The following is a 17,885-nucleotide window of genomic DNA, read 5'->3' on the forward strand; positions in this document are numbered from 1 at the left end:
CTGAAGAGAAATCTCATCAGACTCGCTAGGGCTAGGGAATTATCTTACAGCATCTAGTTAAAGTCAGCCTTGTTAAACCCATAACTAACCAAAGAGTAGAAGGGTGTGGGGAAGAAATAGCATTTATCCATCACTTTGAATGGTATCATGATGAGGAAATCTGACAATTCTGATTTTTCTATCAATCTTTAACTAAAATAGGTGATTTGAAAAGACAATGTGTTATGTTTCACCTTACCTGAACCTGGGCACCATTTGTAAACCTGCTTTGATACTGATTGATTTTTTTTCCACACAGGTGTTTTTAGACTCACTCAGACACAGTAACTGAGATGCAACTGATACAGGTGCTGTAAAGCTAAACTTTAGCTTTCTTCTGAATCCTTGATACCTGTTATTGTATATGTCTTTGCATAAGAGATTTCAAGCAGCTGCAAGTAACAATTTAACAATCAAGCTTGCAGCAGATTGTTTAGAAATATGTAATAACTTAGTCATGCAACTTAATCAGGACAAGAGTTTCTGAATTCTGAAATGCTACAGTGATAGTCAAAAAATATATTTTAAAGCTGTCAGATATCCAAAAAGATAAATCTAGAGGATTAAAAAAATAATAATTTACCTATTGTCTAAATTGCAAGAGAGATTTTTTTTTCAAAAATACTTGATTTCTCATAAAATAGGAAAAACGGTGAGCTATCAAAGTCTGAGAAATGGTTATGCATTTGAAGATAATTGGCCTGTTTTTAATTTATACATATATATATAAACACAGAATTGGACTAATCTGGAGTGTCAAAATTTTTCCTGATTTTTCCCACAGAAGTACAACGAATACATTTTTTCTGCATGCTTCAAATGAATATAAACCTAGGAAAATTAATCACTGCTAAAATATGCTGATCCAATTTATTAATTAAATCAACCCCGCCCACCCCCAGATGTATTTATATAAAGGATGATCTGCAGCTCCTAAAGAAGAGGTGATATCTGTTTTCTGTGTAGTATGTATCTTCTGTTTCAGAATGCAGTCTTCTGATGGGTATTCCTTAGCTGAAAAGGATGACTGAAGCGCAAATAGAGAAGGCAGAAGGAAGAAGATAATCCAAATCTTCTGCTTTTTTCTGTACTCCTTTGAACAATTCTTTTATTCCATAATAGATTTCACGTGATATCTTTTTCTTATCTTCACTTTTCACTCAGAATTTTCTAAAGAAACAAAGGCTGTAGTAAAGCTGCTTCAAGTAATATTACTGGCTATCTTTTTGATAGGAAAGATCTAAAGGTTTCTGGTATGTCTGCTGACATTTTCGATTTCTAACGATAACTCCCTAAAATCCTTAAAATGTTTACCTCTAGAATAACCCTTTTTTTTTTTTTTCTCCTTCCTCCCGCATGTTGTCCCTGTCCATTTAAGGATTATTAGATAAGTAGTTAAAGCTGAGAAAATAGTGGTGTATTCTTGTGGGGGGAGGGGGACGACACCAAAATTATTGTGTAAGCAACTTTGCATTTGAAAATCCTGGAAAATGTCTAATACCATAAGTGAATATTCAGTAATAGCATATATTTTTAAAAATGGGAGTGAAAACCTAGAAAGGAAAAGCATAGTCCAGAAGAAACATTTTCAATGCCACCTCTGTTTCCTATGTGAGGCTGGTGGATGTGTCTGTTGTATAAGAATACTCATCTCCTTGTCTTGTGGTGTATTTTCTAGTTTTTTGAAATGTTTTACAGGAGTTGTGTTATAGAAGACCATGCTCCCCTTTTCTCCCTTTCCTTCCATTCCCCTCTCCTCTCTCTCTCTCTCTTTTTTTCTTTTTTTTTCTCAGAAATGACATACTAACCTATAGTAGCAGCAATTCAGTGAATAAAGCAGGAAGCTATTTGAACTATGAGGTGTGCAGCTTGGGAGATGGTCAAATTCATTTTACTTTGTTTTGCAGTTAAAGACCTGGTTTTGTTGTTGTTGTTTTTAAATAGTGAAAGAATATTATTTAATTTCACAGTAATGACCCCTTAACTTAAGGGATTTTGTTCTCCTGTAGGGCAGTATGTGTCTGTCTTTTGTTCTATAAAGGGAATCCCAGAAGACTTTCCCAGCCTGAAGACCAAATAGTCCTGATACAAATGGAAAGAAGGGAGGGAAATTGTTATCATTTTCAGTTATGAGCAGGTGTTTCTCTTCAGCTTACTGGAAATTTCTGATTCTTCTTTACTGAGAATATCCGAGATGCTACATATAGGCTTTAATTCAAGAGCACAAGCTATGTAGCATGGATAAAGAGAGAACAAAATAAAAATTAACACTACCAAATATGCCTATCAGTAAGGGAGCACAAAAATACCAAATAGTTTTCTTTGTTTGTTTTCTATGATAAACTTTCACTGAAAACAGCAATTATTTGCAAAATACAAAACACTGCTACAGCTACAAGAGCTTTTGGCTGCTCCCTCTAAACCAGCAGTTTGACCCCACAATGAGTTTTCCTTCTACAAATACTTATGTAAGTATTTTCTGTATTCATTCATCATACGTGTAAATAATGAAATCTTTTCGGCTAAGCTTGCAGGAGACTAAATTTTGCTGCTGGCCTACACAGCCCTCTGGGGAACTTTATGTACTTACAGCAACCTTACTGTTGAGTTTTCATTGGTAACGTCTGTAGTTTGCTTTTTAGAAGTAAATGTATTCATAGCCTGAGCGCAACTTAGCCTTTGGTTTTGCACCTGTAGCGGGCTTTGTAAATAATACTAGATAAATATAATGTAATACAGTGCTAGAAGAATTTGAGAAAGCTAATAATTTGTATATTTGCCTCATTTTTTGGGGTGTACAGTAACATTTAGAAGTTTGCTAAATAACTGTGAGAAAATTGGTAAGTGCCATATATGTGTTTGTGAGCTACAAGTACGTGATAAATAGCATCCGAGGAAGCATCCTAATAAAAGCTATTCTGTTAATATGTTGGAAAATGTATTGTTTTTGGGTATCAGGGAAGAATTGGTTTAGAGAGAACGTTAGAAAGATTTTGAAGGCCATCTGAGCACTCACAAAATTTCCCAGGATATCAGCCCCTGACAAACATAGTGGTCATGAAGACAACCAAGGTACTGGTGACCTGCTTTATGTGTTCTCAGCATGTCATTTACTCTGCGCTGTGACAGGAAACCACAGTAAGAACTGAAGGGAAGGAGAGGTAAGGTTATTCCTGTAGGGCTGCCCAGGCACAGCAACTTGTTATTGGAACAGACAAGCAGGTTAGTGCAAAGGCTTCTTAGAAAGCCAGTAAGGTACCAAAATCATGAATTTCACAGAGTGTACATCCAGCTGATGTACTCTTTCATTGTAGATGTCTGAACTTTCCAGCAAAGCCTATGGTCTAGACTGGGAGAGAGTGAATAACTTGGGAACTCACTAGATTGACACCACATCACTTTGTCTTAGCATTTATTACTTTCTTGATAGCTGCTGGACTGACTGTTGAATGCGACTGTCGGTATTAGTGTAGAAAGTAAGAATACACACTCCTGGTTGAAGGGGTGAGTAGAAGCACTGCAGACCTGATTTAGGCTAAACTATTTACACTTGGAGTTTTGCTCACAAGGAAAGCCTAGTGCTGACAAAGGGTACAAAAGGCAGCAAGGGTAAAATGGATCCAACTACGTGCTGTCTTCCAAGCAACAGTGATCCAAATCAAGCCGTGAGCAATCCGTCCCAAGTGGCCGTGTGCTCAGGGAATGTGGTTTGTGTGAGAGACTGTCAAGCTCTGGGTGAAAATCTGGCTGCAGTGCCAGCATCTAGGAGAAAACTGTCCCTTTTGCATGGGACAAACAACTGAAAGCTCAGAGATTCTGTCTAATGACGACTTCAATAACAGAAACAACTTCTTTGCCTGTTCTTGTCCCATTGGCAGTGAAAGATAACTTGACTGTTCATTTTCAGAAGGTATAGACATTAAACACCCAGTGTACAATTACTCCAACTTTCTCAAGCCCCAATCTGATCACCTAAATATGCAGTTAGTACAGCATCGGCTACTGAGTTGCAACAGGGTGCATGCACATGAAATCATTTCTAGAATTTGCATCTAAATAACTGGAACCCACCTTTGCACAGTAAAGGAAACAAATAACTTTTAAAGTATCAGTGAGGAAGTTCAGTGTTTTCTGTTGGAAGGGGCAGGAAGGAAAGCAGGATAAGGTGTACAGGCCAAAGTATAGGGGGAATTCTTTAGTAACTCAATGAATTGTGTGAACTGATGTTTCTTATTAAACATCACTATTACAATATGCATTTAAATACAGATTAGTTACGAGATTTTAAGTGTTTGCTCTTTTCATCTTGCAGCCATGTGAAGATGAAGATCATTCAGAAAATAGGATACCTATTTCATTTTCTTATTTAAAGAAAAATACTCAAGCCAGATGCATTATTTCATATGTTTGGTTATGTTGTACCACTGTGGCTTGCCAAACTAACAAATCCTTCACTGCACGTTGAACACCAGCTATTGCCTGGCTACTTTGCATCATACTATTTTTATTTCTTCTGTCTTAGGTCTGCTCCTTTTGTTGTTTCATCTCTGTGCCTTCATTCTTAAAGTATTTTTAAGGTATTGCACTTAACAGCTGACATAGTTAATTGTCTTCTAAAGCCTGCAGTATTCCCTGAGTCTGTATATATTCCTCAACTTCAGTGTTCCGCTGATTTTAACTGTTCCATTTTGTTTTGGCTTTTGATTATCCTAGGGTCCGATTGGTATGGATGGAAAGCTGGTAGGTGATTTGTTCAAAACCAGTGTAATTTAGGTCTTGCACATATTCCTTCTTTGCTTTTTGAAATGCTCATGCAGAAATGTATATTAATCACATATTGGCTTGCTTTGGCGTAACTTATTTCAATCTGTGTAACACAGACTTCAGGAGTGCCGAAAAGCCACTTGTGTCTTTTGCCTCTCTCCCAGCAAACAGAGACCAGGCATGCTACTCCTATTCCCATATCATTTTCTGTCTGGGTTAGGTTGGAGGACAGGTCCAGAGAACATCCCACAAGAGTAGTTTGGTAGTGCTCCTCACATGGTAGGATATTACTTCTGACAACATATTTGTGGCTCTTGATTCCTTTTCCTGCAGGTCCTTCCTTCTTGTGTTTTTGTTTCTCTGCCTGGATTTTGCTGGCTGATGATATAGCCCATTTTAAATGCATTTATATACTATCCTAGATATTGTTTAGGGAGATGCTACTTCAAATAAGTTAGAAATGACCTTTAATTTTATACAATGCATTCTGCTCAGCTGCTAACAGTTTCTCATGTATGAGTTTCTGCAAGTGAGACACTATACATAGATATATATATATGAATTTATATATATAATGAAGTGAAACACTATATATATATATATATATATATAAAAAACACTATATATATACATATATATATATTTGTGTAGATAAAAGTGATTTGGATGTATGAGCCTGGAATTTTTATGTTCCTAGCTCTTTAAAGATTTAAATCATGCAAAAGGTGTGCAAGTACAGTTTCTGTACTTCCTTGTGCTATTCTTCTTGCTCCTTTTCTCTTTCTCCTTTTCCAGGACAACCTTTTTCTTTGGTGCCTTGAATATATCTTTTCTGTCCTTTCATTTGCTACAAGCCCATTTCCTTTGCAAGCTCAACTATTAACTTGCAGTGTCAGCTTCCATTGTCAGCTTCCCTTTTCTTTCATTAAGAATTTTTCCTATTCTCTTGAAGCTTCTGTCTACTGCAAAGTAACATTTCTGCAATGTTTATAGCCTCCAGTCAATAGGCTTGTTCTTTAATCCACTCTCCTAGCAGATTAATAGTTTACCTCTTGACTTGAGCTCGACCTGCCTACACCATATATCTTTTTCTTCTTTCAGTATCATTCACATATCAGCAGCTAATATTGGGTTAAATTGCAAGGAAGTGATTAACAATCAGCTGTAAAAGACCTTCAGTTAAGGTAAAGAGTAGGATGACAAATTTAACCTCTTTCTTTCCTGCCAAATAACATATTAATTAGTAAATATGAATATAGAAGAGAAAAGTGTTATGAAGATTTTGCTGAAACCATGGGAGAACATGCAGCTGTACCTACTGTTTTAATGAAGGTAAACTGAATTCAGCTGACCAGTTACTGGTGTTGGGACAGCTCTGTAAGTGCATGTGGAGAAAAGCAGATTGTTGGGAGCTTCCACACAGTAAATGAAACTAAGAAACACAAACAAAACTTGTGTTTTCTAATCCAAGCTGAAGAATATGATCTACGTGCTGTCAAGGAGATGTTCACTTCTGTTCTGGGACTACAGCTGAGGACTGTGGATTGTTTTCAGGTGTCTTCTTGGGGTCTGCTACCCATTTCTTCCTGATAATTCCTATTACAAAAACAAAATAAAGCACTTTTTTTTTTTTTTTCCCAGAAGCTTAGATTCTTTCAGAACAAGTGATCTTTTCTTTGTGCATCCCTGACTTCTGTTTCTTTCTACTTCTTCATTCTTACTATGATAACTTCGTCTTCCTGTTAGCACCATGGAGATGTATCTATGGCAGAACAAGCGAGTTCATTCTTATTCTGCCTTCTACTCAGCAGTAGGAACTCTGATAGATTTTTAAAACCTGGTCTGATTCTAGAGAATAGACAAAAACTACCTTCAGAGTACACATCTGAATAAGGTTGATACAGCAATCCGTGAGATCCCATTAATGTAAAGGTTGACACGGTCTTTTGCTGAGGAAGATTATGCTTTAATCATCACAGAAACTACAATTACATAAATTAACTCTCTCTTTAAAAAAAAAAAAAAAAAAGTCTGAACTGTACTATGAGCTGTATTAATACAAATTCTGCATAACTTTACTGAGACCTAAAACAGAATTCCCATCCATGTGTTAATATCATCCACTTTCAGGAGGCAATCGATGCTCAGTTTTACATTACATAACATACTTGAATTAAGGATATTCATTATTATTTTAAAGTTAGAGTAATCAGTCTTGAAGAGTATGTTCAGCCTTTTTTTTTTTTTTTTTTAATTTAAAATTAAGAGAAATAGTAATAACTAAAACCTTTTAATCCCCAAGCAATGAGCACTAGGACTAGTTTATATAGCACTGGTCCAGAGTGATTTCAGCAATTCTGGAGCCCTCCTGGGAGCACAAGCATATTAATTGAGATTGAGCTTGCTCCAAAGACGTATCATGTTAGATTGTGTTCAAGGATTTTTTTATTTTTATTTTTTTAATGAACATGCTAGTAACTCAGAGCTTTATTCCTGGCCCTTTCACAATATACAAAAATGAGAGAAGGCAAAATGAATTGCATGTTGTTCATCTCCCAGTTGAGCTTCATTTCAACAATTTGAATTGTTGCTGTGTGGCAATAAAGCTTTAAAAGCAAAAACGTCAGTATTGTGATGCCTATTTCTACCTCCCCCTTTGTCAGCAAAGCTGATGAGTTGCGTAATATAGTCCTTGCTGCATCCTCTGGCTAATGTCACTTACTGCATCATAAGTGAGGAAAGAAAATTATACTGTCATGGAATTTGCTAGTTAGCTTGGCAAGGAGTGTCTAAGGGCATATAAAAATGAAGGATTGAGAACAGCTGAAAAAGAGAAAACAATTCCCTTCACTAATGCAAAGTTCCTTCCAGATGCAAGGAGTTCATAGCCAACATCATCAAAAGATCTTGCTTTGGAAACTTCTGTATTAAGCATCTGTATTTACAGTTAAATGCTGGAAAATTACAAGATTGACAGCCTATACAAATGAAGAGTAACTTAACTATTATATTCCTCATTACCTCAGAATACTGTGTCACCATGAAAAACAGTTGTCCTATAAAAATCCAGTTTATAGTTTCCTCTCTCCATATTGCAGACTTGATAAAATAAGAATTAAAAATGCACAATAACCAAAAGGCAGACTGGCTGTGCTGTTGAGACTGAGAGTAGAAAATGCTTGCATGAGAGCATGATGTTATCCTTGACCTTTACATCACGGTATGTTTGTATTAAGTGCATATGTCCTTTATACGTAGCATGTACCACATGGACACAGAGTAGCCTCCATGTCTAAGTTAGTGTGAAGAACGAAATGTCGATTTTTCAGTTTTCAAAAACCTTTTTTTTTTTTTTTTTTTTTTTTTTCCCCTGTGTTTGGTTCCTCTGTACAGATTTAAATCAACATTTTGTTGAAACATTTCAGACTTCAAGCTTTTTGTGTATCTTGGAGACACTTTCATGACTTGATCAAAATGTATTGATCAAAGTGTATGATCAAAATGTATCTTTAGATACACTTGTGAGATAAATATGTTGTGATTTTTGTATGAAAGTTTGCATGCACAGGTCTCAGTTTAGTCTATTTATACATTTATTTTACATCAGTAAGCAATTTCCAGTGGTTTTAGCATATAATGGCTGAAAGCTTGCTGTGATGGAAAGACTGGGATAAAGGCTGAGTGCAGAGGAATCCTAGTCATTTTCATTATACTCCATATTCATAGAACTGACCAATTTAGAATACTTTTATTAGAACCGTCAAACCCTAGTCAGTATATATGTGTGGGTTTGTTTGTTTGTTTTCTAGAAACCCATATAGACCAACATTATAAGGAGCTAAACAAGACTGCAGCATCTGTGACAAGGAATGCTTTAGGCTTCCTTCATTTCCTTCATTATAAGGATTAGATAGCCACAGTAATTCAATTACCATGATTCCTCTGTAACATTATTCTAGTCCAACCCTCCTGCTCAAGCAAGGTAACCCAGAGCAGGTTGTCCAGTGCCATGTCGAGGTGGCTTTTGAAGATCTCCAAGCCTCTTGGGCAACCTGTGCCAGTGCTCTGTCACCTGCACGGGGGGGAAGCATGTTCAGACTGATGTTCAATATGTCCCTCTTGTACTGGGGAGCCCAGAACTGGACCCAGCACTCCAAGTGTGGTCTCACCAATGCTGAGCAGAGGAGAAGGAGGATCATCTCCCTCAACCTGCTGGCAATACTTAGCTTATTGCAGCCCAGGATACTGGTAGCCTTCTTTGTGGCAAGAACACGTTGCTGTCCCATGTCCACCAGGGCCCGCAAATCGTTCCCTGCAAAGCTGCTTTCCAGGTGGAAAGTTGTAGAAAAAATGTTTATAGAAAATGACTAGTTCATAGCCAGTCAGGTTGGTTGGAATCTGTATAAAATTTTCAACTCTGTGAAATCGCCCTCTAGCTAAAGTGGAGAGGTTTTATATGACTTGCAGGAAGTCTCCATGCTTGATTACTTTTAACGAAAGGAAATGTAGTTTTAATCAGCTGAAATCTCATTGATGTACCATAAAACACCACAAGCTAAACTAGCCTTAGGAGTTTAAGACTTTGTCCCTTTTTAAAGAGACATACAAATACTTACAAACATTTTTATGTGTTTTACAGTAAGAGCTGGTTGTCTATGTAGTTGTAGTTCATAGTCACAGCTACTATACTGTTTTGTAATATATTTCTGCTTCATGCAAATAATTTGCAATTGGTAGGCCAGAATTATTGATGACTTTAACTGACTTTCCTGGAATAGGAATTAGGAATTTCCTGGAATAGGAATAGGTATTAGAGATAGGAAGTCTGCTCTGGATTGGCTTGCAGCTTCTCAGTTTGCAGTGGGTGTCTCTCCATTTGGGCAGAGGTAGTCCCAGATGTGATTTTGGTAAGTAAGGGAGAGGAAATGGATCAGTACATTCCCAAGCTACCTCTTAGGCTGTAGCTGACACCCGAGGGTTCATCTATTGCCGATTTTCTGGTTTAAATATTAGTTTATACTTGTTGGAAATTGTGCTCCTTGCAAAAAGTCTTGTTTCCACAGCAATGTGTTCCTACAGTTTCTAGGCTTTGTTCATTCAGTAGACAGTAATTAGCACTTCCCTGAATCCTGGGTATGGGCCATAATGGAGAAAAAGGACCCAATACCTACTCCTAGATCAGTATTGTATCTGTAGATTCTTTCTCACTTAAGAACAGTTAAATGAGGTCTTTCTATCATTTCTAAATTGTATTGTTCTGACTGTGTAAAGTATGAATTTTCTCAAATGCAGGTTCAATGATGAGTTACTGTCATTTATTTCTGGAATCAGTTAATTGCAACAAAGTTAATAAGCTTGATTTAAAACCTACAAAATGAACATTAGAATTAAAAGTCCGGAATCTGTTTTCATTATTGTTGCTGGTTTGTTTGTTCTCTCTTTAGTATAAAGTACTGTAACTATTTGCTACTGTTTAAGGAGTTAATCCTTGTCATAGCTTTCCGTAACCTTATATTTTTCTTGTTTTTCAGGGTCAGCCTGGTCCTCAAGTAAGTGCCATCTTATTTCCTACATAAGTTAAGCCTAATTGGAAGGCCCACCAAACTCAGGTTATCTACAAAATATTTTGATTTTTTGTTGTTATTATTATTTTTATTTTTTTTTAGCTATAAACTGATAACCATTGCATAATTCAGTAAGACAAATATTTCCAAGAGAGAAACATGGGGCCCCCCATATGGTTGTCTGAGTTCCCTCAGCTGTTTGACCAGATGGTGGGGTTGACAACGTAGTACTGAATAAAGCAAATCTCCTAACTATGGCTTGAAACTTTGCCACCTAACTTTAAAGCAAGATAAAATAACTTAGCAAATGTGTAGCAAATGCAATACTTCAACTGCTTATTAATCACATACTAATAATGTTGCTATAATCCAGGCAGGCCTCAGTTATTTTAAATATTACGCTGCTAGCTATTTTGATTAATTATACACGCTCCTTGAATTAGTTCTGCTTTATTTAAGAATAGTAGAACTTTGTCTTGTGAGTTGTAATTGAAGATGTGGAAATCCAGGGACCTAACTTCAGTTTCAGTGTAGAAATACACCAGCAAAGAGGTAGCATTTGGTATAGCAAAAACATGTAAATTATTTCAGTTGAGTGGTATAGAAACAGAGCAAAGAAACAGAGGAGGGAAAAAGCCAACACCACATCCAAGTTTAGTGAAATCAATTGAAAAACTAATTTTTGCATGCCGAAGATAAAAAGTGGAAAGTAAACTCTGGTTTGGAGGGCCATCTTAGCAAAGTGAGTTGTCTGAACCAGAATTTCTGAGGGCATTTGCTGAAATTTCAGAATCATAAAATCATAACAAATTAAATCTTTACAGCTGATCTGACTGACTTTTGTTGTTGTTTTGAAAATTAAATTTTTCTTTAATGAATGCAAGCATTTTCCTCAGATTGTTTGTTTCTTAGCACCCCTTCCTGCTGAAAGACAATTTTAGTGTTACAAATCCCCTTCACACTCAGTCTGAATGCCTGTAAGATTTTCTGTAAGATTTTCTGACACCCTTCCTTGCAAAGTGCCAGACCCCATTTAATGTTTTGTACATAGTCTGTATGATATTTGAAATGACCATCCCCCCATAGTGCTCATGTTTCACAGTAGGCTGTTGATATGTGGCCTACACAGAGAGGTATCTGCCACCTCTGTGCTGTTGGCAGTCAATGAAGACAGAGACTGTAATTCTGTGTGGCACTCTTGCTTTGAAAAGGCTCTGTTGAGGACCTGAGGGTGTTATGCGAACCCACAGGCTGCCCTGTGGTAGATGTTGACTTTGTGTGGCCACCCATATGCTTTTCCTCTGGGATTTGGTCCCCACCTCCTATGTTTCAGTCCCTTGGAGAGTGTCTCTTGCTCAGCTCCTGTAAACAGCTTCTCAGTCTTTCAAGCTCATCTATCTACATGAAATGCCCTGAAGTAGCTGTAGGCTAAGTACCACAACTGAGATGGCAGTATTCAGTGCTGTTTCAAGAGCAAAAAGCAGAGAAGTCTTGTCACTATTGTAAAAGAAGTGGGGTGCAAACCACAGGAAAAAAAAAATAAAAAAAAAAACGAAGAAAATTTTATTAACTTCTGTGTCCTGTATGTTTATACAGAGAACATGTGAGATAACAGGACCCACAAAACTTAGGAGGAAACTTCCTACCACCTAACTTCACTACTTCCTCCCAGTGGAAAAGCTCACCTCTTTACCACTGTTATCATTTCATTGTTCATTCTGAGCAACACTTACCATACTCCAAATACCGCCTTTCCGTCCTTTCAACTCAAGATGCTCCTCTTAGTGGAGGAGGGTATGTACTCAGTTGTTTTGACTGTCTGGATGAGTGCAGAAATAATTCTTGAAATGCACAGGTGAGGAGTGAGAATGGCATGAAATACTCAAAGTAAGATTCAACTCTAGATCAAGATGCCTTATGCTAGAAGCTTGTGTGTTGGCATTGACATGCGAGGTATCTAAGCACTCCTTGTATTTGGTGAAGGCTAAGTCAATGCTTATTGCACCTGGAAAGCTCTTCTGCTCATTGCAGTGTCCCAAGGCTCAAGTACATTGCCTGCCAACAGGCATCTGTGGCTGCATGAGAAAATTCAGGGTCTTCAGTGTTGTCTCTGTCTGCCATACATAGAGTTGGAGACTCCTGTTGGACCATTGTTGTATCTGTCAGTCATGTGCAGCTGTCTTGGATACCTAGGGAACCTCTCAAATGACACTAGTTGCATACACTCATGCCTCTTAATTACTCTGTAATCCTGATTATAGGCAGCTACTGAACCTAATAACCATTCTGCTGAATTGCTCTCTGGACTATGTTGACAATGTATGCATTTTAAACAGCTACACATAGGCTGTGCACTTAGATGTCTTCCTCTTAAACTGAAACTTAGATTCAGATAACTTCCATGAGACTGATTTTTAAAATGATTTTTCAAGCTTTAGTTAAAAATCTTGAGATTTTTATAAAATGATTTAAAAGTATTATTAGAATCACTTTACTTACTGATAAAATAAGTCCAACTGTTTCCCATTAAAAAACTGTCTGCAGTAATATCCCCGTTCTTCTCTGTGCCCAAGAAAAATTTAAAATGGAAAGTATTAGTGGCCTTGGTTAAAGTAAGGGCTTCCTGGCTTCAAAGATCACAGTTTCTGTGCTGATGAAAGAAGCACTTTGAAAATTGTTGATGTCATAGCCATGTAAGTCCACGATAAAATCAAAGCTAAATCCTAATCCTTCCTACACAGAACGTTTTATTAACACCTATTCTTTTTGTTGTGTTTTTCAAAAAGTACACAGTAAACTCACCCAACACATATTTAATTACTGGGTACAAATTCATATCAGATGAGAAACACCTATCTTTATCTTTGAGCTTTTACATTTTTTTCTTCAAAATACAAAAAAAATATAATTTTCTATTTTCCTGTTTTAAGTAAAAATAAGCTATACTACAAACCAGAAGCATTTTTTCAGAAAAGCCTTATCATTTTGTTGCATCTCTGAAAGGTAGAGACCATGATCATGAACCAAAAACTTTTTAGCATAACCTTTAAAAATATTGTTATAATTTTAATTATTTTTAAGAATATTTATACTATTCTTAATATAATATTTATAATATTATAATATTATATTTATAATAGTCTTTAAAAACATTCTTATGATTCTGGTTTTCTGTTTAAAAAACAGAAAAGGTTACATATAAATTATGTTTGTAGAAAAGCAAATAATACAAATTTTAGTATTTTGCTGAAATCCTAATTCTGACTTTCAAGTCACCTCCAAGAAATACCCGTTTTGTTCTAATTTAGAATATAAATATATATTCAACTTGTACCGAAAGTTTTTTTTTCTTTTCTTTTCTTTTTTTTTTCCTCACTAATAATGTACTAGTAATCTGTACAACCTAATTCTTACCATAATTCTTCTTTATAATGTAATGGTATGCATGTTCCAAAGAACAGACTTCAGCATCTCATCTAAAGCTAATTACACGAGGAGTGTACTGTCAAGGCAAAGAGAGAAGATTTGTTATTCTTAACATCTTTGTCCTTTAGAAGTTCATAAAATATTAGAAAACAATATATTTGGTATTGTGATGAAAGAAGACAATATGACCCTCGGTGAAGTTATGCTGAAGTAAAAATGATCCCTGTACCAGTGTGGGCATGGGGATGTTTCAATGTGACTCGCTCAGCCAAGTGTTTTCTTCGTCACGGTAGTGTCCTCTCCCTAGCCCATCTCTGGTGCAACATACTCTCATGTCAGCACACATGATCTTTCTATGTGGGACTTTGACATACAGCAGCCCCACAGATGCTTCTGCCTTCTCTTTGGCAGTCATTCAAATCTGTGTTAGAAGTGGATAAAGTATTAATGATTGATACTTGTTTTCATGAGATTCTTGTTTTCCTGTGTGTGTGATGTCTGTGGAAGTGATGTTATTTCAGACTGAAATTGTCCAGTGTTGCATACATGATAAAGGTCTACCACAGTAAGTGTATGTGTGTGCTTTTTCCAACATTGAACTTCAATGCATGTGACTGGAATAATTCTAATTTCTAAACTTTCATGGCAGAAGCTGTGATTCATGGTTAGATGAATTTTTATTGGCTTGTACTGTCAAAAGAGTTGGTGGGAACCATTTTAACTTCATTTTCTGTTTTTTGTCAAGGCCTGAGTAAAATAGCCAGCAGGACATAGGCCATAGTTTTGAGCTGTTTTGGATGGCAGCAGTGGATGTAAAAGTTCATCACTTTCTGGAGAACACTGGGATGGTAGGGAGAGTCCTAGACCTTAGAGAGGAAGTGAGTATCTGACAGCAGGAAAGACTGGAAAGGGAAATGGACAGTTTTGTGCAGAGAAAATGTATTTTAAGTCCTGCTGAGTTTCTTCTTGAGTTTTGGTAGTTTGGATAGCCATCTGTACTCCAAGACTTGTGGAGTATTCCTCTAGTAAGTAAACGTCATTCAATACTGTGACATTTGATAAGGTAAAGTGATCTTGTATGTGTTTCAATAGCTTTTTAAGCTGGGAACTTAAAAGCTGGGAGTACTCAATATGCTCTGTTGACTAATGATGCAAAATGTTTTCTGCCTGTTTAGACCCTTGGACTTGGGCTTGTTTCTTTTGTTCTGATCAACATAAATTGAGGTTTAAGCATATTCCTTGTTCCCAGCAGTTTGCCTTTAGGAACGCCTAGAGCTTCCCTTTCTTTTGTGGAGAGAGGGGGAAAGAGGCACTTCTGAAGGACAGAATCAGCAGGGGGCTGGAGAAACAGTGCCTCACCTTGAGATACACAGTGTTGTAAAGTTACTGCTCCTGAAAGAAGCACAGTGGTTTTATCCAGGCCATCAGCTGTTCGCGTTCTGGAGAATGATCTTGTAGGGTGTTTTGTCTTGTAGCAGCTGATAGCCTAAGCTCTTTTGTAAGCCTTTGATCCTGCTGAAGGATGGAATGACTCAGTTTAAATATGAAAATGCCATCTGCTTTTGAGTTACATGTTGCAGGTCAAATTTTGCCATCAAACTCTAACAGTTTGTTAACAAAGAACAGGTACAGTCACTCAAAATTTTGTTTTTGTTTTGAAATTGCTCCAAAAAATTTTGTGCATCTTGATTTCTTCTGTAAAACTGTAATTACTTATACAGAAGTCAGACTATGTTCGTGTAAAATCACAGGATGTACTGTGTTTTTGTGATTTAAAGGGAGCCAAGTGTCATCCTTCATCTAAAGACTTGGAATCAATTTTTACTTCTGAAGTGATTTCTAGCATGTAAATAGTGCAAAGAGCTACGGTGTTGCCCAGGTCCTGAATTAGGTATTACTGATGTCAGTGGGTGTTGAATATAGCAAAATATATTCTCTACATCATGTAGAGGCAGGTACTTTAAGTTATGGAGGAAATGTATTTTCAAAGGGAATGAATGGTTTGTTTGACTTTCATAAAGAAGAATAAATACTGAAAAGGAGTAAATAACAGGTTTACTCGTCTTTTGAAAAAAATTCTTCCTAGGTGAGTTTAAAATATGAAAACTTCAAACTTGCAAATATTCAAGTCATACTTTTCCTCTCACCTGCTGTTCTCAGGGCCAAACTAATTAGAGTTATACCTGTGTAAGTGAAAATAAGATTAAGCTTAACCTGAGAGTTTGGGCTCATATACAACAGTACAAATTAATGTAGAAAAATTATTATTCTCATCTTATGGCCAGGTAGACACAGAAATACAGACAAACACAATATTCAGAAGTTTGTTTCTTACTTGGATCTATACCAATAAAAAAGCCAAATACTTGATCCCATTGCAGCTATTAAAATTTTGCTATCGTTTTTGAGATCAAAAATTAATCTTAACTATGAGCATCATATAAATTAACAAGCTTGTACTAAGTCTCATATGTACTTAGCAGTCAGAACTTTACCAGTTGTTTACTGCTTTCCTTCCTTTCTAAAGCTGTAATAGAACTCCTGAAGGGTAGTGAAATTGTGTGATCTCAGGGAACAACCAATATTGACTTGTGAACCTGAGGATGCAAATGTCATCATCACGGCCTTTCGTTTATGTTAGTTTCCAAATAAAAAGCAAGGATTTAGTTCTCATCTCTCATTAGTTTTATAACTGTATGGCTCAGTCATTTTGAACCACATCAGAGAATGTAGGAGGAGAAATGCTCAAAATTTCTTGTTTACTGTGTCTGATGTGCACATAAATGTTTATGACCCAAAAGAAGAAATTATCTTCCCATATGGAATTAATGTATTTAATTGCTTTTTAAAGTATGTTGCTTTCTCAGTTTTGATAAAGCTGAAGTTAATTTTGTTGAAATGAATTGACAACAATAAGCACTTTTAAAATACAAAAATTTCTTCCATTTCCCCTGGTAGACTTATGTATGTGTGCAAACCAGGATAGCTATGAATGTTAAATGCTTTTGCAGCTAAGCAGATGGCATTACTGCAAATAAGCAGATTCTTTGCTTTGTGGAGAAGAAAGCACAAAATTGGCAACTCAGAGGCAAGTGATGCTGGGCTATCAGTTGCACCAAGAAAAGGAAGCACCCCGTATAATTTAAAAAGGCTGAGGTGAGTAAGTTCCAGACATCAACAAGCCAAATTCTTGGAGTATTGGATATTGTGCTCAGCTTCCAACATGTTTTTTTACTTTATTTTCGCACCCTTTTGCCAGGATTTGCAAAGGAGCCTCTAATGGCAGATTAATGACTTCCCTATAGTACCCTGCTAAGTGAATTTAGCTTGGGAAAATACAGACTTGTTGGAGCTGTGTTCATTGAAAGTCAGATGGCCAAAGTGGAGGCCAGGCTCCCATCCCAACTGTGCTGATTCGGGGGGGAGGCAAATTTGAAATATTCCAGTTTAGCGGTTATGCAGTTAAATTAGGTTTTGATTATCCATAAGCAAAAAATATGAATATGTGTTCTGTAGAGAGGGCTCTTCAGGCAAGCTAATGTCAGCTCTGGATGTCTGTTGTTATTAAGTTTTCTTTTTTTTCAAAATTTGAAGAACTCCTTTCAGAGTAGCTTTATGAGCTATATAAAGTGAGGAGGATGAATTCTTGGAACAGTCAAGTTGGTCTCAAAATTTTAAACTGATTCCCTCATCTCATAGTTCACATAATGACCATTTGTGGTACGGTTACTTTGAAAATCCAAATCATAGATTAAATAAACAAAAGAAAACATAAACACTCTAAAAGGAAACATAAGGGAGACCTTTCCATTTGTAGGGCGTTACCAACATTTCCTTATGGTGTGGCATCATTAATTTCTGAAAAGAATTGGTTTTATTTGCTTTACTAAAGTAAATGTGAAGGTCTACTTCACTTGTTTCATATGTTAGCATAAATGTTGTGAGGAATCACACTTTAGCATTCCACTTACTCATCTAGAAGTTGCAGCTGTCACCAAGGCATACTAGATCTTCTGACAGTAAGCGAAGAACTGTGAAACAAAAATGACATGTAATCCTTAATTTGGTGTAGCATTGCTTAGCTTAACAGAG

General features: G+C 36.5%; 1 protein-coding gene across 10 annotated transcripts in view; it reads left to right on the forward strand.

The window, feature by feature from the left end:
• The window catches only part of COL25A1 (collagen type XXV alpha 1 chain), a 300,658-nt gene that overhangs the window by 170,723 nt on the left and 112,050 nt on the right, over nucleotides 1–17,885 (forward strand). For 9 of the 10 annotated variants that reach the window (XM_072036929.1, XM_072036928.1, XM_072036923.1 and 6 more), the window contains exons 2-3: nucleotides 4,753–4,779; nucleotides 10,335–10,352. In XM_072036929.1, coding sequence (XP_071893030.1) covers nucleotides 4,765–4,779; nucleotides 10,335–10,352 — 33 coding nt within the window. In that variant the 5' untranslated portion in view covers nucleotides 4,753–4,764. The remainder of the gene's footprint in view (nucleotides 1–4,752; nucleotides 4,780–10,334; nucleotides 10,353–17,885) is intronic. The other variant, XM_027457462.3, reaches the window with a different exon arrangement.

The sequence above is a fragment of the Anas platyrhynchos genome, chromosome 4, assembly GCF_047663525.1.
Source record: "Anas platyrhynchos isolate ZD024472 breed Pekin duck chromosome 4, IASCAAS_PekinDuck_T2T, whole genome shotgun sequence".
Classification (NCBI taxonomy): Eukaryota; Metazoa; Chordata; class Aves; order Anseriformes; family Anatidae; genus Anas; species Anas platyrhynchos.